Source organism: Apteryx rowi, unplaced genomic scaffold (assembly GCF_003343035.1).
Source record: "Apteryx rowi isolate R43461 unplaced genomic scaffold, aptRow1 scaffold_109, whole genome shotgun sequence".
Lineage (NCBI taxonomy): Eukaryota > Metazoa > Chordata > Aves > Apterygiformes > Apterygidae > Apteryx > Apteryx rowi.
The window spans coordinates 1120163-1142946 of NW_020447297.1; the positions used below are offsets into that span (position 1 = coordinate 1120163).

General features: G+C 40.6%; 1 protein-coding gene across 1 annotated transcript; it reads left to right on the top strand.

Annotated features, from left to right (window-relative positions):
* The first annotated feature begins 528 nt into the window (after positions 1 to 528).
* Positions 529 to 20309, top strand: AQP1 (aquaporin 1 (Colton blood group)). The gene is made up of 4 exons (XM_026072274.1): positions 529 to 1012; positions 17781 to 17945; positions 18363 to 18443; positions 20006 to 20309. The coding sequence occupies exons 1-4, from the start codon at positions 623 to 625 to the stop codon at positions 20183 to 20185; spliced, it is 816 nt and encodes a 271-aa protein (XP_025928059.1). The 5' UTR covers positions 529 to 622; the 3' UTR covers positions 20186 to 20309.
* The last annotated feature ends 2475 nt before the right edge of the window (positions 20310 to 22784 follow it).

Sequence of the window (22784 nt, forward strand, 5' to 3'; positions counted from 1 at the left end):
AGAGCCAGCAGAGGGGACATTTCTACCTGTTTTCAAATGAAACTGAGAGATTTAAGTCCCTAGAGTGCAGGTTTAGCTGTTGGTTTTATTTACTGCTTTCAGATGTCACTGGCTGCCGGTGAAGCTGAGCATGAATAGTTTACCAGCCTGCACAGATAACTTTTCTTTTTGTTTTAGTCCAGCGTGGGAGAGAAATCCTGTAAAAGCTTTCAGTCCAGTCTCTGTGCTGAGTGGCTATATAGAAGTTAAACAAGTGAAGGCAAAATTCCTGAAGTGTTCCTAAAGACTTTTCCAAAGATTTAAAAAAGCCTCTTGAAAACGGCAGCAGAGATCGAAGGCTGTTAAGGGAAGGGGAAAAAAAAAAAAAAAAGGGAAGAAAAAAACTTTGGCAGGCATGCAGTGTCTTACATCAATCTAGCAGTCAGCATCTATGTAGATGTTCTTTCCTCCTTTTGTGCAACACCCCTTCCCTCCTACAGCCCCAAGCCCTATAAATAATCCAAGAACTGTATTTTTTCCTCCAGATTTCTCTTCAGACCTCAAAGGGAAAATATCAAGCAGGGAAAGGGAGAGAGGGAGAAGAAGGGAAAGTGAGAGAGAGAGAGAGAGAGAAAGAGGAAAGATGGCTAGTGAATTCAAAAAGAAAATGTTCTGGAGGGCAGTGGTGGCTGAGTTCTTTGCCATGAGCCTCTTTATTTTTATCAGCATTGGCTCGGCTCTGGGTTTTAGTTTCCCAGTTGTAGGCAACAAAACGTCCACAAAGTCTCAAGACAACGTGAAGGTCTCGCTGGCTTTTGGGTTATCCATTGCTACCATGGCGCAAAGCGTGGGCCACATCAGCGGAGCCCACTTGAACCCCGCGGTGACCCTGGGCCTTCTGCTGAGCTGCCAGATCAGCATCTTCAAGGCGCTCATGTACATCATCGCTCAGTGCCTGGGGGCAGTGGTGGCCACGGCGATCCTCTCGGGAATCACCTCGTCTCTCCCAAACAACCTCCTGGGGCTCAATGCGGTAAGCAGAGAAACTTTTAATTCCTTCTTCATTTTTAAAGTGGACATGTGAGGGTAATGCCTGCAAGCTCCTAAGGATGTGTGTGTAGGGGGTGATGGTGGCTTCATGCAGCCAATTGCTTAATTTAGGGGGGGATCCAGTCCTGACTGACTGATGCCAGGGTGAATCTAGGGTCTATGCACTCTCTGCTGTCAGCTTAAGTACTTTATTAATCCTTTTCCTTTGCAAGAGATGTCGTAGAGAAGGTCCTTTCTCCCCATCCCCTTTCTAAAGCCAGAGGACACTCTAGTTATGATCGGTTTTGTTCATGTTTAATTTTTTATTTCCAAGTTGATAAAAGTTGCCTTTTGACACCGATTTAACATTGAAATCACTGCCAGTTGAGACATCGAGTCCCTTTCATGGTGCTAAAGGTCTCAGATAATGCTCCTGTGCCTTGTGATGCTGATTAATGTGCATACACTGATATTGTTTTCACTTGTGTGAATGTGGTTCTTTTTTCAATACCTGATTAATGATTTCTGTAACCTGATGATGACTGCAATGTAAGAACCTATGGAAAAAGACAGAGTGAGAGATGTGTAGCAAGAGAAACCTTGTCACCAAAGCTGCGAGCGTTACTTGTTGCATTAGGCTCAGTTTCTGCCTGACACAGAATCGCAGCTGCGCTTTCCTCGTGTTCCCACTTTTGCTGTTCAAAAGATGGGGAAAACACTGAACCCTGAGATGTAAGCTGGAGGAAGAGGTGGCAACTACACTTAACCGGGGTGCAGGTTTCAGCCCTYTTCCAGCCTGCTGCTCACAGCTATTAACAGTCACATTGCGTAAAAAGTGCCTGGAATATTTCAGTGCTTGGCTGCAACTGTTTATCTTCAAAATGCTGTCATTTTATTGTCCCCATTTTACAATAGCAGCCGTGAAAAGGGTAGCTCTACTTCTAAACATTAAATCATCCCATTGTCAGAGTCAGTCCTGCAGCTGTAAATATCTGGGTAGCAATGCACAGAGGAGTATTATAAGTGGAAAGTCCCTTCTAGTCACTTTTCTCACCTGATGCTGTTAAGTCCAGCTGAAATCACACAGATATTTGGGATCTGAAGCTCCAAATCAAAGGTCTCTTCATAAATCATTTAGGTAAAAGAGGAAGAAAAGAAGAAAGAAAATTAAATGAACAAATAGTGTAACATGTTTTAGCATGCTGTGGCATTACAGTTAACTCCAGAAGTGAGCCAGTGAAGATTTTTTAGAACGTAATAAAGCTGATATGAAAAAGGTCTTTCCTGAGTAGCCAAAGTGTATCATCCACCTCTGCGCTACTCTGAGGGCTGGGTGCTTACCTCCTTCTTTGGAGTCTGGTGCCTGCAGGTATACCCTTGTGCCACCACTTTTGAAATTTTGATGGGGTTAATCCAAAACATTCTGGGGAAGAAGACAGAAGCTTTTTATTAACTCCAGAGGGCTCTGGCTGCGTGTGTGATATGTGATCTCTCCCTCCGAAACCACTGGCAGCGGGAACTGCTCAACCACATGGGACGGGGTATCCGCCCAAGTGGTTTCCTAGAGAGGTCTGACTGCCAGCGGCCATTAAACACGGGAGGTCTGGTTTCAGTAGCGCTGTCATTCGTTCTTCCCCTTCTGCCTGCCACAAAATTCGGATGACTGGCTTCTTCCTCTATCCTAAAGCCCTGAAACCRGCCGTTTGCGAAGTGGGTGTATGYGATCACCCCAAACTTTTCTTGTCCYTGAGTCGGTAACTCTTCAAGTTGCAGTGATGTTATTTAGAGCTCTGCACAAGGGTGTCTTGGAAGAKAAGAGCCTACAGAGGCAGATGGAAAGATCAGGAAAAGAGTGGAGAGAAAACCTGTGGTGGATAAAAGAGCAAAACCAGACTGATTGCAGGAATGACAGCCATAAAGGGTCTACTCTAAAGGGAAACTGTGGCATGTGGTTATCTCCCTTTGGAGAACACTACACACCGCAGAGCTAGGGGGCTTATTTATTTACTTATTTATTGCCCCGGTGAAGCCAGACCTGCCCTTTGACCAGGCAACTCCTGAACACTGCCTAGGTCTGTGGAGAAAATCTGGGTGGAGGGAATGCTCCGCTTCTTGAATTCAGTAGGTGTTTTGTCACTGATTTTGGTAAGCTTAGGAGATCTCACAAATGAACCTCATAAATTTCATCTTAGGATGGAAGCCTTGTTCTCTCCCCCAGGAACTCTGTGGAATACAAGGGAATCCGTCCTTTTCGAGGCCATAAAATCCATCGTGGGAGAAAAGTGATATTTTAAGTCTCCACCATGACTGTATTGCAAATCTGTTTTTCTTGGTGAATTAATAGGACTGTATAAAGTGGTTCCCAAACATTATGACAAGCCCTGGTTTCTGTGCTTGTCATTGTCAAATACTCAGAAGAAATATATATATATATWTTTTTTTCTCTTTCCCATCCAGTTCTAAGTGTTCTGGCAAGAATAGCAGTGGGGGGATCTCCCAGGAGATGAGGAGGGCAACAGCTGTTGTTTTCCCTTGCAAGAAAGAACTAGAGAGGAAAACAAATTTATTCATTTCCCACTGACAGGCTGGGATTGGCTGGGGAGGGGGGGATGAGGGTTGAGGGGGGTTGAGCCCAGTGCGGGGGAGAGCAGCAGAACAGCAGTCCTTGTGCAGAATCGATCATAATGGGGCATATCCCGAAATCTCAACCTGGCACTGCAAGCATGCTGCCTCCTTCAGCAAACAGAAGATAAGGAGAAACCACAGAGATTTGCTTTAATGTCATGCTCTTCAACCTGAGGACAAGGAGGGGAGGGACGGAGCTGGTGCTCCTGCCAGCTGCTTTGGCTACTTGTCCTTCTGGTGAAAGCAAGGGGTACATTGACCATTGAGAAAGAGAATAGAAAGTAAGGGAGCGCTGGATTTTGGCAAAGCTGAGAAGAGGGTGTGGAGATGCAAGATTGTGTTCTCTGTTCTGATCCTGCCATAGTCTTGGACTTGGGGTTCCTTACAGGAAAAGCATGGTGGGAGCGATTTCTTGGATTTAGTGGCTATTCAGCATCCCTGTGGGATGCCACGGCAAATTGCATGCTTATGCTTAGATTTATCCTGCCCATCTGTAGGCCCTGCACTGAGGGGCCAAAGTGAGGAACCTCATTTCCATAGGTTCCTCTTTAGTTCGCAGAGAAGGAGAGAAAAAGAGAAGTAATTCAGCTCTTAGATCCTTTGAGTTGTCCTCCAGAGACACCCCGCTCTCTTCCTTGACTAGAGAAGGAACTCGAGATGATGAGGCTCCAGGCTTGGGAACCTCTATTATGTACCACCATAAAGTGGGGTGAATCTGTGCCTTTCTTTGTGTCCAAAGGGAAAAAGGAAACTCAAGCAAATAAAACTAAACTAAACAAACAAACAAAAAAAATAGCCATGGAAGATGCAAGACTGAAGAGAAGGAAGGGAGAAGGTGAAAGCAGAGTGCTCCTTTAACATGTTCAGTATTAGGGTCTATTTTATCATAACAGACAAGCAAAATGATCACATATCAAGGGTTTGATCCAGATTTTATTGAAGTCAACGGAAATATTATAAATTACTTTGGCTAGCTTTGAATAAGACATTCTGGACAATATTCACAGAAGTATTTAGATTCCTGAATCCTATTAAGACACTTAACTTTCCATAAATTTTAGTAGTGATGTGGGGGCTGAAGTAAAAAAAAAGAGATTAGAAAAGCTGAAAGAAGAATATGCAGTATGTTTGTTGTTTTTAAAATGTGACCATTTTTCCTTACATCATCTTGTATCTTTTTTTGGCGTTCAGATTACTATATTTTACAAATTTCCATTGGGCAAAACTGTAAAAATAGAGAAAACCTAATCCAAAATGCACTCATCTGCCAGCATAGCTGGCTATTGTCTAGTGAGGACAGATCTGTAATTTGGATAATGGAAGAAAGTATTCATCACAGGCAATTAATGACCAACAAAGTACTGAAGCAGGAAAGGCGGGTGAGAGGAGTACGGTGAGGTAACATAATATTTGCAGTTCAGCAACAACTATCTTGAGAGCATTTATCAAGCTATTAAAAACATGTTGAACAAATTTATTTAGCTCAGTTTTTGTCAATTTTGTGAGAAAATAATGGACGTTCTTGAAAAATGTAGACATTGCTTTATGACTTATAATTTTAAGTACTTGCTGTAGCTCTGCATACTGATTAGAGTGCCAGGAAATGTGCCTCCTAAATCTGACAAAACTTGCTGGTTCTGGAAAGAAACAACAAAACGAACAAAGAAAAAGTAAAAACTCTAACACCTTCTTGAAATTGGAAAACTCTTTGGAAACTCTGCCTTCAAGTTGATAAAAGAGTTTTTTTTTTTTTAGGTTACAAATGGATCAAAATTGTAGGCAAGGAAAACAGACTTGAAAGTAGTGTTGCTCGGGGTAGATAAAGAGAAAAGAAAAACAACCAAGAATAATAAATACAAGGACTGTGTTTTAAAATACAGCTCAGTAGACTGATAAATGTTGACCGTATAACTGAAGAACTTTCTAGCAAAGCCAGAAGGGATCTGTGGTCAGTGGCTTTGAAGGAGATAATTTTCTTAAGACAGGTGAATAGTAATAAAGATATTACTTCTGGAGTGTGGAAAGTTGCCTGTTCCTGGAATACACTTTGTATTTTTGGAGTGGTTGATTGTCTCTCTGTCACCTCCACTTGAAGCTCAGTCTCTTCCACAGCTGGTTGAGCTGTGGCAGAGGATCAGTGCACGCCAGGGTGCAATGTCCTTTTCTGGTGAACACAAAACGGCCAACTCCAAACTCCTTTTCAAAGACAGGGTGAAGGGAGCCCTTTGCTGTCCTTGATTCGTCATGCCAGAATTGGCACTGGGCAGTAGCTGCTCCAGCGAGGCACCTTCCACGCTCACCAAAGTCACCCTACAGAAGGAGTCCCCCTTGCATAAGCCAACCCCATTGGCTGGATCRTGGTCTAAGTGGCAGCAGAGCAGCTCTGAACCCCTATGTTGGAGCGACCTTTTTCCTCTGCTGCACATGTGCCCCCTAACGCACCTATTCTGCTACTTGGGAGAGCTGAGGACTGACCAGGTCTCTTGTCTCCAAGGGGTGAGGCACAGGGCGTGTGGATCCTTAGCCTCTGCAGATGTAGTATCTTGCCATCTGTGGAAGATCAGTGCTGGTAATTGTTTTCCCACTGAGTTTCCAAGGGACAGAGGACTGTCACCGCAAACAAAATTCTTCCCACCCTGGCAGTTCCTGCTTTTAAAGCCAAGAGTTGCCACTTAGCTTTTCCCGGTGTGTGAGGGTTCAGAACTGATTTTTTTTTTTCTTTTTTAATCCTGATATGCCTCACTAACTCTTACCAGTCCTTTAGCAAAGGGGATCTCAGATGATAGAAATCATCCGACCCCCCACCCCGCATCTGCCCATAAGCAAAGCTCCATTGATGGCTTTCTGACCATAGGGAGCAGGACTTGCATTCTTGGCCTTGATGACTCAGTGTTGCCCTTTGTGATTTCCCTCTCTCTCTCTGTGCCCACGCCCTCCGAGTCTGATCTCCTCCAGTYTCAAACTAAACAAAGTCAGGCTGAGTAGGTAGAACTTCCAAAATAAACTGAAAGCTTGACGAAGGGAGCGGATGATTGAGTAAGTGATGCTGCTTTTCCTCTGAGTCAGTCTGGTTCTGTGGAGAACTGCAGTTCCAGAGGTGTCGCTGGATGGATGAGACATAAAGCTGAGCTCTTGACCTCACAGGCTCATTAAAAATCCCCATGTCCTTTTTTCAAAGCAGATTATGTCCTGTGCCTTTCTCAAGTTTCAACATAGTCAAGTTCACGCTACATTTCACCACCTTCTGCCCTCCCTGTTTTCAGGTAGATGTAGGATTCTCCTGCCAGCCTTGCCTATGCTGTGACATCTGTGTGGTTAAGCTCTCTGGAGCTGCTAGATGGGACCAACCAGAAATGGCTAGAATTTTAGCACAAGCAAAAAGGTTCCTGCACCTGAGATGCAGTCCAGGATTTTTATTTCTTAACAAAGAACACCACAACAATAGCTCATTATTCGATTTCAATCTTGCAGCAGCAGTCTTTCATGGCATGCCAGCATTGTAAGGAATACCACTAGTTTGGGGATGTGAACACAGGAAAGGCACCTGTTAAAAACTGGCAGTAGACTTGGCTGCTGTATAATTTGGTCACGTAGTGACAGCAGAAACATCTGGGCTGAGATGTAAATCTGATGGTTATCACCCATCCTCCAGACCATTTGGGGATGACAAGGCTTTTATCCTTATCTCAGGTCTCAGAAGCTATTTCTTATTTCCATTTCTACAAAGATTTATGTAGTGCTTCTGCTCCATTCTAATACAGCTGTGCCCTGAGCTTTTGATGGAGAGTACAACCCTGTACATACATATACAACCCTGTACATACATTCAGGAAAAGAGGTTGGACAAAATATGGTTAAAGGCTCTCATTTGAGAAAGTTCTCTCTTAAACACGTCAAGCACAAAGCACATCCCTCGTTTGCAACATCACCAGATAGAGATTATCTGGAGGTGTCAAATAGGAAAAGAGTGACTGGGAGGACTCCAGGGAGATTTCAGACTAAACGCTCAAAGCAATGCATATGTTTAAAGCATGGACTTGCTCCTGCCTTCTCTGCAAGCCATCAACATTTACACAACGGTGCCGATTGTGTAGCAATCATGGTTTCTTGATCAAGGGGAGAAGTGCAGCTTCCAGGCAGCTTCCTCACGCCCTGCGTTGGCCACTGTGCTGGTGGCACAGAGCCGTGCTGCCAGCTGGCCCTCCCCACCCCAAGCATTGCCACGTCCCTGGGCACGGGTGCAGCAGTACGGCCATTTCTGCCCCGCGGCAATGCCCTTCGAGGTCATCCACCTGCAGTCCAGCCCTTTGGTGCTAAAAATGGGTGGTCCAAAGTGGGGTTTATGCCATGAATTGAGTCCATGTCTAGAGAACCCAAGGATGACAGAAGCATTGTTTGAAAAATGCTCTGTAAGCCACAGAACCACAGAAACCACAGAAATGGTCACATTGGTGAAGGGGCTGCACAGAGGGTTATAAAAATGAATTGCAAAAGACCTAAAAGTACTATTAATTTGGTGGCTTTGTTAATGCTGTAATTCAGATTAATTCAGGCTGATTTTATTCTTATGTTAAAAAAAAAAAGTTATTTCTTTTAAATTACAGGTTTGGAGAGTGATTTTTTTTCTGTGTTTGACCAACTGTCAGACTCAGTAGTATTAACCATGAAAAGTAAGGAAATTCATTCTGCCATCACCCTTCCTGATTGGTGAATAAACAGTTAAAATTGTTTTCTTTTCTTTGGCACTGTATGTATTATGCTGTATATATATTTGACTATTTTGTGTGTATGGGTAAACACCACCCCACATATACTAACGCTTACACCCACACACTAGAGATATATAGGTAGATAGATAGATAGGTAGGTAGGTAGATAGAGAGATTTTTACAGATGAGAAAAACTCGGATTTCATTTCCCAATTTTAATTCACTAGAAATTAAAAGAAAAATCTCTTGATTCTAAATCAAGAGCTAACATGGCAGGAACCACAGTCTAAGGACTAATGGAAATTTCCATGGCAAAAYTGGGAATGAAGAGTATAGATCTCTTCTAGTTAAACTGATGCAGTGGTAAAAATAATGTATAAGTCATTGGAGCAGGAGTCATGTACTTCAGCAGATAATTTGGATATTTGGGTGGGTCGAGAATAGCATTTCTTTAATCAGAGAAATCATTTCCTAAGAAATGTCGCTATCTGGGCTGTATATAGCCACCTTTAAGACAAACATTTTTTAAAGCAAGGATAGTTTAAAATCAGATCATAAGCACTAAAAGAAGAAAAAAATAGCCATAGAAAAAATTCCTGTTTGTCTCAAGAGGGAATTGCCTGTTTTCTTTAGAGCAGTAGTAAATTTTTGCTTAATTTTCCACTTTCTAGCTGAATTGACAGAATTCAATAACAGCTGGGTCTTTACCTGATAGCTTAATTGAAAATGTTTAAGAAATATTCTCTGTTAGAAAATCTCCATCCCAGAGAGAAATAAAATGTGTCTACATATCTCAGTTTCTTTATTTTCCCTGTCTTTAAACTGTTGTCTCTTGATTACAAGGCCAAGGCACTCTTTTCATTCTGGGTTGATGCCGTACCTGGCAGACTGAGAGATCGTGGTCTGTGGCTGTGTTTCTCAGTACCTTCAGGGTGATATTAATACTGACGTCATGAAGCAAGTGAATGTGTCCTGGAGGTTTGCTAGCCTGCCRCAGAGCAGTATGTGGTCCTGCGTATTTGTTAATGTACAACCTGATGGGAAAGAACTCCTCTTTCTGGCATCGGGAGCCAAAGCTATGGCTGTCAAACTGCTGCAACTTACTGAAGTCAATGAGATGTGAGGGTAGGGCACAGCATCAGCCTCTTAAATCAAATATACAGCACCTGTCAGGCATCGTAAAGGAAATTCTATAAACAGCAGGAGGGCAAAAACGTGTGCTGAAAGCTCTGCAAGGGATATCCCTTCTTAAGGAGGCAAGAGTTTCTCTTTTGGCATTTCAGGATGGGGAAGGAACCAAGAAATCCTCTCTGTACTGTCCTGATAGAGCCCTGTGCATCCCCTCTCCAGGAATCACAAAGAGGTACCGAAGAAAACCAAACTTTTCCAGGCACTTGACACCCGTTCAGTGCCAAGTGAAGTCAATGAATGCTTTCAAAGGAGAACTGCAGTAAATGCTTCCTTACACACATTCATACAGCTTTCCTTGAAATAAGTGATGACTGTACTTGGACTGAGGAATGAATAAAGTCAGGTTTGGCCCCTATTCCTTCTTTTGATATGATTTCTTATTTGATGAACAAGGTGGAGAAAAGAAGGAACTGGAATTGTTCCCCTAATTCCTGAAGTCCATTGCATATATTCAGAGCTGTATTTTAACTCCATGGAAATATCAGCTTCTGAATGCTCTACACAAGACTGTTGGACTGTATAAACTACCTCAGACTTGGAAAATTTGAAAATTTCACAAGTTCCCTGGAGTGTTTATCTAGAAGTATAAAATGAATATCACTTTGGTGTGGTTGCCAACAACCATACTGTGAGGTTTGTGCAAATCCAGCTAGTTGTTCCAGTAACAACGTTGAAAGGAATATGGTATTAGACTCAAAATTCAAACAGACCCTCAATCCCCCATTGAAAGACCATCTTCTTCTGATCTGACAATAAAGGAGGTCATAAATAGCTCACTGGTATAAATGAGTGCTTCAAGTATGTTCCTGAAAATAAACCATTTACTTGGGTTTTGTTGGATAAAGAAAAAAAAAAGATCACTCTTCCTCATCTTCTGAATAGACTTTGTTTATTTCTCACCAGCAAAACAAACAAATTTTTTTTTTCCCAAAGAAACTTTCCCAGATGCACAACAAAAAGCAAAAGTGTAAATGAGACTGTTCAACAAATGGTCTGTCTCCAGCTAGCCGTGTTTAATGAAAGACCTATAGAACTATTGACTTTTACTGTCTGCCACTGGCCTCGTACTTTAGCTTTACATAGTCTGGTTTAATACAAATGAAACCATCACTCTTCTCTTCATGGCATACCAGGACGCTGCAACACAAAGCCAAGGCTAGTTTCTCGTCAGATTGACGATATGGTGGGAGAAGGGAGGTTACTCTTGTTCCTGGAGGGTGTCTGCTGTTCAAAGAAAGGGAAATATGATTTGTGCTTTGGGAATTGAATATGTCCCCCTTAGGGCTTTTAAGGCTGTATTTATAGGAAGGATAATCTAGCAGAGGACTATATGTTTTGTCCCTAGATTCTGCTGAAAGCTTCTACTGTTGATCTAGGATACGATCCAAAGCTAAACCTTTGCCTCATAAGCAACTTATTTTGAGTGCTCCTGTCGTATAATTTTAAGCGAAACTCTTTGCAGTCTTTGCCTGACTCTGCTTACTAAAGAAATGATAATTTTGTATGCTCTGAATCCCTAACACTCAAATAATGAGCATAAAAACATTCATTTCAGAATGATACTATTAAATACTTATAAGGGATGAGAATCACTGTAGATAAATAGCCAGAGGTAAAGTAATAAGTTTTGTAAGTAAAGAATAAGTTTTGACTGCAAGTTAAAGGAAGGCTTATAACTATTGAGTTCTGGAACATCCTTCCAGCAGGAGAAAGAGAGGTTATCGAGGGAGGCTATCATGATATTTTCATGGTAGGGCTTGAAGTTGAAAAAATGTGAAAGATTAGACATAAAGACAGGCCTGATCAGTGGAAGATGGTTCTGAGGGCAGCAGGGAGATTGATTCCTGAGATTACATTTAAAGAACATTAGATTTAAGAACTCTGCCTTATTAAACACTTAAATGTTAGTTAGTTGGTATAAAGCAGCATAACTGATATTTTTAGTGTAGAGAGGAAGAAGAAGGCACAAAACATTTAAACTAATGTGAAAGTTATCATTAAGAAAAATAAGGAACATCAAAGGAGTGAGAGTTTAAGCTCCAAGAAGAAAACACATTAAGATAGTTAGATATCCTTTCTTGAAGTCACCCAGGCAGTAGAGATATTTAAGTAGACTCAGATTTGGTTGAAGAAAATGCTCAAATTGCTCCGTTAAGGAAAAGGTGTTCCATGGTAGTGTTAAGCTGATAATGGAGTGCTAAAAACATCATGCCTTTTGCATGCAAAATTGTCAACTGTTTGTTTTCATTCAACTCATAAGGAAATAGGTTGCTGGTACACAGAAGATATTATCTATTGCAGCACTGTTCCTTAAAATGCTAGATTTGGTGTGGACAGAAGAACATAGCTCTTCTCCCAGCATAAGTATTAAAAACAAAAAGATAAAAAGATAAAAAGGATAATACATTTATAGCTGGTCCATGCCATGCTCCTTTTTATGTGCCAGCCATGCTGTTTCTGGGGTTTTGCAAAAAATAACTTACCCAAGGGCTGGGATATACAAAGGAGGGGAGAGCCAGCCATCAGCATTGCCACATGTTTCAACAAGGTGCTAGGGCTTAACTTTCCTCTAAAAAAACCCCCCCAAAACAGCCAGCACAGCTTTCAGTGAAGCATTTCATAAGAATGGAGAAAATTGTCATTCCCCTACTGCAAAATAGACTTTTGAATTTCCGGAGGCCTATCATTTTTCAGGAATAATGAGAAACTAATCCTTGTTATATGAAAGTGAGATGGACCCTAGAAGAGACAATCCACGGTTAAGAGTTTGCTGGATGACGTGGGGCATAGTACCACGTGATTAAACCACCTTGCATAACAAACTGCCTTATCCATATAACGGGAAACAGGTTGGAACTTCATATACTTTTATTCTTAATGGGAAAAAAATGAAGCCACCGGAGAAGTACACAGTTGGGTTTACCTTGGGCCAGTTTAATTTCCTGTCCCACTGTTTCTCTTTTGAAGGCAGACAGCTAATAAATATCTTGCTCTGAAAAAACAAAAGGAAAGAAAACATACCATTATTTTGCCCACATTATTACTTTAAGCTGTGGAAGTCAGTCAGCTAAGCACGGCAGCTAAGGGCACTTCTGAGAAAGAAGCTTTTGTAGTTTTAGTCTCAGCTAAATCAAAACTGTTTGATCTTGCAGAGAAATGGAAGCAATACAACTGCTGTTCACTTCCTAAGACCCCAAAGCAGGTGCTTATCTCAGCTAGTTACTCTCATGGTCATGACTGGGTAATGAATTTAAATTGAATTTTGCACTCATGGCTAAAGGTCTCCACTGAATGGGTCATATGAGAGATATATGTCATCCATCTATGCAGAGCTTTCACAGTCAGTGATCCGTCAACTGTGGATGCACTATCTAAGAACGTCAACAGCTATTTCTGGACATTAACTMAGCCAAGTCAGCAGTAGGGCTGAGGCAGTTCTGTCCCAGTCCTGCCCACAAGGACCAAAGAACCAAAACCTCTCATACGATCATTCAGGTTGTAAGGGACCTCTGGAGGTCTCTAGTCCAACCTTCTGCTCAAAGCAGGGTCAATACTGAATTCAAACCAAGTCGCTCAGGGGCRTCAGTGGCATTATCAGATAAAGCTAATCTTTGAATGGAGAAAGATTGACATGCTTCCTCCCTAGCTCCAGTAAAGCGGAACAGAGAGGTTCAGAATGCCCCCAAGTACCACTTTCTCAGCTTTCAAACAGCTGTAGCTCAGGAGCTTTCTGAATGAGATATGATTTCTATAAATTTAGTGAATTCCAATGGCTTTTTCTTCMCTTAACTTGTCCAGAATCTCACCGAACTCAATTAAAATATTATTCGTGGGATTCAGCTCACGGAATCAAACACTTCACTTGGGGTGTCTACATGTAGGCTTCTTCATGATGCCTGGGTGCTATTACAGTCAAAGCAGAATTAGTCAATACATCTAGTGCAGCCAAGCGAGTGATTCAACTGATCAAATATGTGTCTACATATAACTCTCAGATCTTGCCATTGCTGAAGTGATGTAACCCATTTCTTGGGTATGTTTCTGGTGCTGGGGGAGGCAAGCGTGTCTTGCCCAAATCCTTGTCAACACACAGGCAGAGAAGGCTGGATTGTTTCTTATGGTAGAGGGAGCTGTGTTGGTTATGAATACGGGCCTGCATGTTTCATCTTGTTTCCTTAAGGAAAATTACTCTTGGGGCCTCAGAAGTTTGAAGCATGAAAAGATCAGGGAGTAACTGTGCCATTCTCTGCCCTCTGACACTTTTCCTGTTAACGAGTGTCATTTGAAATGTAGCGTGCATGAGAGTTTTTGTACTGAGATGCAAAGAGGCCAGAGATTTCCAACAGATACATCAAAGATGAAGGCAGTGCCAGCCCTTGCCCCTGCCCACACACCTTGCCAGGACTGCTGGTGAGCAGCCTGCCAATGCAAGGGAGAAGGGTGTCGCAATGTAGATACAGGTCAGTGGAAAAGGACTCACCCAGTCCAGCACTAGAGCAGATGTGATTGTGTCTTATGTTTCAAGGCATTATTCTATCTATTTAAGGACCAGTGATATGGTCACTCACATTCTGAATATTCTTATCAGTAGGATGCTCGATTTGAATACTGGTGGTTGATATTTACCTTTGTGTATATTCTGACAGCCTCATGTAGTCTTTGTAGTGTGCAGTACTACTTGCTACTAGATTCAGATTAAGCTTTAGACAGTCCTGAGTTATACCAAAGGCTCGAGATTCTGAAGTCAGATATTACACAAAAATCCAAGCTTTCCTTTAAAAAAAATAAATAAAACATGAAAATACAACTGGAGGGTAACCAACTGCTGTTGGTTATGCCTACTTGGTTCTCTCAGGAACTTAATAACTTTGAAAGGTGCTAAGTGTTTTGTGTAGCATTAAGGGTTAGCTGGGTAACCCTTGCAACTCCACAGAGACTAAGGATTATATATAAATACATATATATCTACATTTTAACTTGATACCTCTCCTTGGTCATCGGAAATACTATGAAATGCACCTTTCTGCTACCCATGTTCTGCTTTGGTTGGGACCTGGTTAGTGTGGTGAAGAATCATACTTTTCCATGATCCTAGATGGACCAGGCTGCTACCTACAGCTCTGACAAATAGGTAAATAACCAGGGTCTGTGATAATATACTTACACACTSCAGATCAACAGACCACAGTAAACCAGGTCATCCAATGTTTGCCTTGGTTTGCAGTGTTTTGGAATATGACCCAGAGTTCTTGCTCTCACAGTGGAATCTGATGTCCCTGGCAGGCTGCGTAGAATTACATGCTAGAGGAAAGCAAAAGGTTTCCTATGATATTTCCAGGTTTTCTTTGATTCCACAGAGGCCGTCAATAACAGTGTTGATTAGCAGGGAGAATGACCTCAAGTCACGTCAAACACAGGATGTCTTTTCCTGGAGGGAAAGGAAGAATATGATTTCCGCCTCTCAAAGATAASGATTATCACAGTTTTTGAAAGTGTCTTTTTGCTCTTATTGTCTTTTTTTCTTTTGTAGAAGTCCTTCAAAGTGAAGGGAAAGACTAGAGGTAACTCAGTGTTTAACAGTTTCAAATGTCAAGGCCTTTTCAAATGCTAACATGAAAACGTCAGACCTTGGAGCTAGTTTCTCTGGGGATTATCAATCACATTATGATAGAAGAGAATTTAATTCCGTACCTGTGTTCAGGCATCTATATATTGCTCATTTATTTACAAATACACCTACCTTTTAGGTTTGACCATTTGGCCTTCCAAACATGAGATAAGACTTTCTAGAGAGTCARTAGCCCACACTCTTAAAGTGATATTATTATTTTTGATATCGGTGGGATGCATTTGAAGCATACGTTATTAAGTTACGAATCTCACTGTCTCTGCAGGAAATAACGTGATTAGTTTTAAAAGGGAGTAACGAAAGTAATAAAATACTAATTTAATGATATCTCAGGTGTTTGRTATGGATTTTCAGATCATGTCATTTCCACTGACAGCTCTGACAGTATATATTTATGTCATACTGGTAGTTCTCACATGTAAGTCTTACTCAAGCTGGAAATTTCAGTTGCTGACTTTGGTGTCTACTACCTGGATGCTGAAGGAACCAAAATGCCCATCATTTCAGCTGGAATTCCCTTCTATCTGTGGATAAACTGCTTCCAGCTCAAGGGTTATCAATCCTTCATATTAAAGAGCAAGATGTAAAAATGTATTATTAAAACTTCAGATTGRTAGATCTTTGAAATCAATATATTTTCATTGTTTTTAATGGAGCTAAACAGTTTTTTCCCAGCTGAAGACTCAGCCCACTTGTTTCAGTGTTTTTCTGGACAGAAGCTTAGTAATTTGATAATATGTTGCTTTGTAATAGAGATGAAACAAGAAAAGTGAATTTCAAAGGTGGAAAGTGAAAGAATTCAGCTAAACAACCTTAAGTTTTAAAGTTATTCAAAGATTAGTTTTAGGGGAAATAGGCTAAAAACCGTGAGAACAGATTTCAAGCATGATTTCCTGTAGTTTCCTTGTTCCGGATAGGTCGCAATAACATTTAACTATGTTTTTGTCATGTATGACCTTGCAACTTTTAATGCAGCAGCTATGACAGATGGGATAACTCACTGATAACACTATTCTTGAGCATAAGTTTTGCAAAGTTTGCTTTCTTCTCACTTACTCTGAGTCAGCCTCAATTCTCAGTTATTCTGGCTGGTGTCCAAACTCATGTTTTATCCTATACCGCATATAATGAAGTTACTTCTGCTTAACACCCAGTTTTCAGCTCAGATACAGGTCTGCCTTTTCTTACTCAGACACCAGTGAATATAACAATTAGAAGCATAATTCAAGTGCTGTTATAGCATTGAATGGTCGAGGTCCACAGTTGCTTGGTAAGCACAAGTTCGTAATAGTGCTCCTGAAACACAACAATTTCTGTTGTATAATGTTCATATATGTGAACAAATGCCATTTCAATATGCCCTACAGCAGTTACATATATAAGAAACTCCACTTTTTCATCATTAATAACACAGCTGGAATATTTACATCTGCCAGTGCAAGTCCTTCTGCAGAACCTGCTTTACTTCATTACGAAATTGAAATATTTTCCCCATCAATGCTTTAGGATTCCTGTCTTGTGGATATTTTTTTCTGACACCCAAAGAAATTGGGTGGAATTCAGCTCAAGTCTGAGACACCCAAAATTTGTGGCCTACATATGAGTTACGTGTCTAAGCTCTTCTTATAGTCAAATGAGATCTAGTCAATGGAATCAATGAAAGGAAAGAGCTCATCAGTTCACTCTCAAATGATCACCTACATTTGATCACCTGAATGGCTCTCCATCTCCACTGACTACATTGTTTAGATCTCCAAGTTTAGAGAAACACTGCCTAAACACTGGCATCTAGAGTCATTTCAGACATCTCTGGTCTTCTGTAGGTCTTGTGTCACATGTAGCAGCCTCACATGAATGCCTCAGATATATCATGGCATCTCAAATGGCATTAGATGCATATTTTCAGGTAATTGAATCATACTATAGGTGTCTTAATATTTAAGACAAAATCTGCTCATGAGGCCTGCGCATTGCAGAACATTTTCCAAATGTAATCCTTACTTTGAAAAACTTGTGTTTAATTAAAGAAAAAAAAACAAACAAAAAAAACAGTGGTGGGAGAAGATCAATGCGATTTGCACATAGCAGAGGCACATTCAAGCTGCCTAGAGCTATGCTCCTTTCCTACTCTCTATATATCCCTTCCTCCGCCTGCCCCAAGTTTGCTTGGCAGTTGTTGCTAAAGCAATGTTGAGCAATTTTTAATTTGACCACAGCACCCTTATTCTCAGAAGCAGTGAACAGGCATCTTAAGGACAGTTCACTTCCAGAAGGAAACTCTGCCGAAGGCAAATCTCTGATTCTTTTGTCGCTCACATGTACACTGGTTATATTCTCATTGTGTCTAGTGGTTCAGCCTTCATGTTGGCTGCACACAGCTACCATGTTACATGAGCAAAAGCTGGATCCATCAACACTTGTGTACCACAGAGTGAGTTTCAGCTGATTTCTCTTCCCTTTCTCTTTTTATTAAGTAAAAGCAATTTGAGGACACAAAATGCCTGACTGTGCACGTCTGGAATCTTCTACTGAGACACCAGACCCCATGAGGCTTTATCATGCTTGGTTAAAGGCAGGTAGGAATATTGGGTAACATTTTTCTTCTTGTCTCCATCCAGCTTTCAAGTGGAATCAATGCAGGTCAAGGGTTAGGTATTGAAATCATCGCTACCCTCCAGCTGGTGTTGTGCGTCCTTGCCACCACAGATCGGAGAAGGAATGATGTCTCGGGATCAGCACCTCTGGCCATTGGACTCTCTGTTGCCTTGGGACACCTTCTTGCTGTAAGTTTTTGCTCTCACAGTTGATATCTGCAATGTTGCACCTCGGGATGGGCCAGTGAAGGCAGCTAGATGATGGGCAGATCATAGTTTCTTCTTCCTCTCCTTTGGAGACTGACCTTGTTTCTGCGACATGCATAGCCCAGGTCCCTCGGGCCATGAGACCAGGCTGTAACTGATGAGGTTGCACAGATGGGACAGGGAGTTGCTGCAGTTGGACCTGTTTACTTATTGGGACAGGACAGGCACCGTGCAAACAGTTTTTTGTCCTTTTTCTGAGGAGAACCGGGTGGGATGAGCAAAGCTATTCTGTATATCGGATCCGTGCTGCAGGCTGCCATGTGCACTATGCTGTCCTGTGTAATGCAGATGCCACATCTGCATCGATACCTTACCACTGGTTCTTCTTCCACCTCCTAGATTGATTACACCGGCTGTGGAATTAACCCAGCGAGATCTTTTGGCTCAGCACTGATTGCCAACAATTTTGAAAATCACTGGGTAAGTTGAAGAAATTGGTTTAGCTTATAAGACAATCTGCATATATGCAATCACAAGATCAGAAACATTTAAACACATATGCTTTGACACAGCAATGCGTTAACGAGTTGCCATTTGTATTGTATTTAACAAAATGATTCTCCTTCCAAAAATGAGTCTCCTTCTGGTCCTGACTAAACCCAGGAGATCACAAAGTCCTCAAGATGATAGTGTATGTAYGTTCCAAATAGTGCAGTTGGTTTTATTTATTTCCCTTTACATTCAATTATTTTAATTATTTTAAACTTTAAAGCCTCATTGCACAGAATCCTGTTTTGGGTATTTATAGTTTAAATTGAGTTTGTAAATTGCTACTGCTTAATCTGATAAACCTTACTTTAGGAAGGCTCTAGGCAGGTTTATAAACTGAAGTGGATCATGAAATATTTGAAAGCTAATAAAATGTTCATCTGCTTAAAGTTAAGCATCTGCTTACGTGCTTTCATGGATAAGTGCACTGGTAATGCTATAGATTTTAAAGTTATTCCCTATGGTCAAAATGAGGAATTTCATGAAAATTTACTTATTTCACTAAAACTCAATAAACTAGGCTAAAGCTAATATAAAAGTCTTAAATGAGCACATGTTCTTCAGTATTTAAAATGTAGCTTGTTCAACTCTCCTACTCATGATTTTTCAGCCATTTGCATAAATATTCATGGAAATTCAGTGATAGGATAATTGGACTATGCAAATTTTGGATACATATGCCATTTCAATCTAAAGGGTAAAACATAAAATGAGAACACTGGGGAAATTTTGTCATTTACCTACCACTTAAAAACTTCTATTGAGTTACTGAGTTAATATAGCTAAATTAGTATTTTCAGAAGTGTCTAGAAAAATTGGTTGGCTTTGAAGGGACAGAGAGAGAAAGCAGGAGAGAGAGGTAATAATTCATGTTAAAACAATAACATTACTGGAAAAAAAAGTAAAAACGTTTTCACACTCAGGGTCTCTTCGACCATCCAGATACCTCAAAATCATGTATTATTTCTAATAATATCAGTCATTTATTACCTCCATATTACCATTATTACCTCTCCCTCCAAACTTTGCTTGCGTTGTATGATTAGACTAGCACAGTAACAGGAATATCACTAGCTAAACAGTAGCTAGCAGTTAAATATGCCCCTAATTAGGTCCTCACAAAGTATTACTTTCAAATTCCCACAAGTATCCCTGCAAGTTAGTGGGGGAAAGGAATTTAATACACTCAGTGCTTCTGAGTATGTCTAAAACGTACCTTGAGTAATAGAGATGTTTTAGCAGTAGATGCCTAATTTTAAATATCCAAACTTTACAACGTAGTCACAGCTATTCGTCTCTGAGTCTGTTACCAACACCTAGTGAGAAATTCTTGGCTTCTTGCCTACACAGTTAAATAAATGTTCAGGTAATGGCCTGTACTTTAAAAGTTTTCACTGTACATTTTGTGCAGAAAACCTTCAGAGGAGATTTTCAGAACAGCTTCAAACGCACTAGCACCTGAAGTACTAACTGAGCTTGGCAATGTGTTTCAGATCTTCTGGGTTGGCCCAATTATTGGAGGAGCAAGTGCTGCCCTCATTTACGACTTCATCCTGGCTCCCAGAAGCAGCGACCTGACCGACCGCGTGAAGGTCTGGACCAGCGGCCAAGTAGAGGAGTATGATCTGGAAGGAGATGATATGAACTCCAGGGTTGAAATGAAGCCAAAATAAAGAAGGACAAAGAGGGGGAAAAAAGCACATTGATTTCTGAAGATTTTATCAGTGTTATAGACTCTCTGTAAACCAGCAAGCAGTACTTTTTTTTTTTTAATTCAGTACGGTTTTCCATTTTTTTGCCCCCAATCTTTATAGCATTTTTATATCTGGGGTTTTTCCATTACAAAGTCTTCAGGCCAAGAAGTCATCAGACACTTGTGCCTGAGCTAAATAAATGGGATTAAAATGCAACACTTCCCTCACCACCACCAAGTTTTCTGGTGTGTATAGTGTGGGTTGTTCTTCAGCACGTCACTCAGTAATGATAAGTAGCTCAAATGACTGGTCTGTTTGCTGAAAGAATAGATATCTAGGACAAAGAGCCATCTGTACCAATAATGGGGGTTTTATAAYCAATACCGGAAAAAGTATTTTTACAAAAAGTACAAGGTGATATCAAAAGCCAGCAGCGTGTGTGAGAAATTATCTCTAATTATCGTCCCAAAGCATTTTTGGGAAAGAAAAGCCACTAAAAATTATTTGTTATGTTGAATCAATCCTAGCTTTCTGGATTATTGATAATCTCCAAGAAAGAGATCAGGAATGTTGTGAAGCAGGCCAAAAATCTCCAAGGTCCCAGAATCCTTTTACACCTTCCAATCTTTCATTCTCCCTGAATCTGCATGCAGCCCTTTATGAGGGTAGGGAATAAATAACAACAACAACAACAAAAAAGATACATGAATTCCTGGGAAGTAAAAACTAGAAGTCAATTTGGAGAGCAGTGATAACAACGGCAACAAGAACAACATGCTGCCAATGTGTAAACAGGATCTGATTGTTCCTCTGCCTCCTCTGCCTTTGTTCATCTTACATAATTTAACTCAGTCTTTTAAAACAAGCCAGGAAGAAAAAGGCCCCTTTCTTCCTGACCCCATTTTAATAGCTAGCACTATGAAATTCAGGGACAATGACTAGATATACATGCAGTATGCTTTCTAATGAGGGACAAATAAATACTTGTGTGTAAGTCCACTTTGGGGTCGTTTCTTTGTTTTTATATATATATTATATATATAATTGTTTATATATATGTTTTATACAGAAAGCCTAGTATACTGTTTTGTAAGAAAACAAGAACAGAAGACAAGTGGAAAGAATTACAGAAGTGCTTAGCAAAATAAATGACACTGGAAACGTAAAGAAAACTAACAATTCTAAACAATGTGGATGGCTATTTTCTGTTGTCATTTTTGTGTGTGTGCTACTTTTGATTTCCTGAGTAACCCATAGGAGTAGCTGGTCTTTTATACTAACTGTAGAATATAGCTAAAGCAGATAGGTGCTGATGCACTTGTTCTGCACTAAACAGTTTTACATAAGAAACGAGGCCTGGAGAAACCTATGTGAAAAGCTCTATATACACTTACCATTCAGACAAGGGATAGTTTGATGGATGTCTCCTGTTAGAGAGACAGTGTGGACATGGGAACCCAGAGAGATTCAGATGGGTTAGATCATTTCATGAAGTTGAACCATGTATGATGAAAACAAAGAAATTCAAAACACCAGCAAATCAAAACAGAATACGTTTTCTTTTCTTGCCTACATTTGGTATATTATCCCGTGTATTGTTTATGTAAATATGGCATGATTGGATTTTGGAGCGGTTGAAAAATAAACAAAATCAGTTGTGCTAACACATGAAGCGCTCATGATTCTTAATTTTTAACCTGCCTTGCATAATAACGCAATTTCATTTTCTGTAGCATCCTCCAGGTGTCCATCTATAAAATAAGATTCAGAATGTTTCTGCTTTTCCACTTGACTGCTTCTTTCATTTGATGCTACTTTTTGGGGAAAGTAAGGTTCTTTAATAGACAAAGCAGGGCCCTCACCTGAAGGCAAGGTCTATCTAAAATGAAGTTAGAGATGGAGCAGCATACCAGAACCTGGTTTTGGTTTTCCAGAATCTTTTTTCAGCTTTATTTGCTGGTATCCTAGTGCACCCAATGACTCAGAATTAACCCTTTTTTCACCACAGAATTTATCATCCAGAACAGTTGGATAAATCACCAAAAGTAAAAAGTTTGCTCCAACAAGATGGAGGTAACTTAACACTTACAGTGATGGAGAAGCTGTGAGATTCAGAGCTTGTTCTTTGATCTGCTTCCTATGCAGAGCAATATCTTCAGCTATTTTCTACCCCTCAAAGTCCAAAACTTTCTAAGATAAGCAATGCAGCCTTTCTGTTTGGTGTGTGATGAGTCTATCTCATGTGAGCTACTCTAGTTGCTGCTTATGATCGTCACAGTAATAAATGAAATAGAAGCAAAGATGTTCAATAATTGTTTCACTAGTGAAAAAAAAACCAGGTCTAAATAAATGATGTGCTATTTGTTGGCATATTTATTCACAGTGGTAATGTTTAAACTTACTGTCAGCTTCCGGTGAAGGTCCTTAGAAATTAAACGAAAGCATCATAGCAAAATTCCAGGCTTAAACCCCTCCACCCCCCTTTCTTTTGCAAGAAGGAAAAGCTTAATGATGTGTTTAAAGTGCTTTTGTAGTACTTAGATCCTGAACTGAGAACAGCAGTTTCTAAACAACGTAA

Coding starts and splice junctions, on each gene's coding strand:
- AQP1 (XM_026072274.1), top strand. CDS start 623: ATGGCTAGTGAATTCAAAAAGAAAATGTTCTGGAGGGCAGTGGTGGCT. Junction 1,013..17,780: donor ACCTCCTGGGGCTCAATGCG/GTAAGCAGAGAA, acceptor GTCTCCATCCAG/CTTTCAAGTGGAATCAATGC. Junction 18,444..20,005: donor ACAATTTTGAAAATCACTGG/GTAAGTTGAAGA, acceptor AATGTGTTTCAG/ATCTTCTGGGTTGGCCCAAT.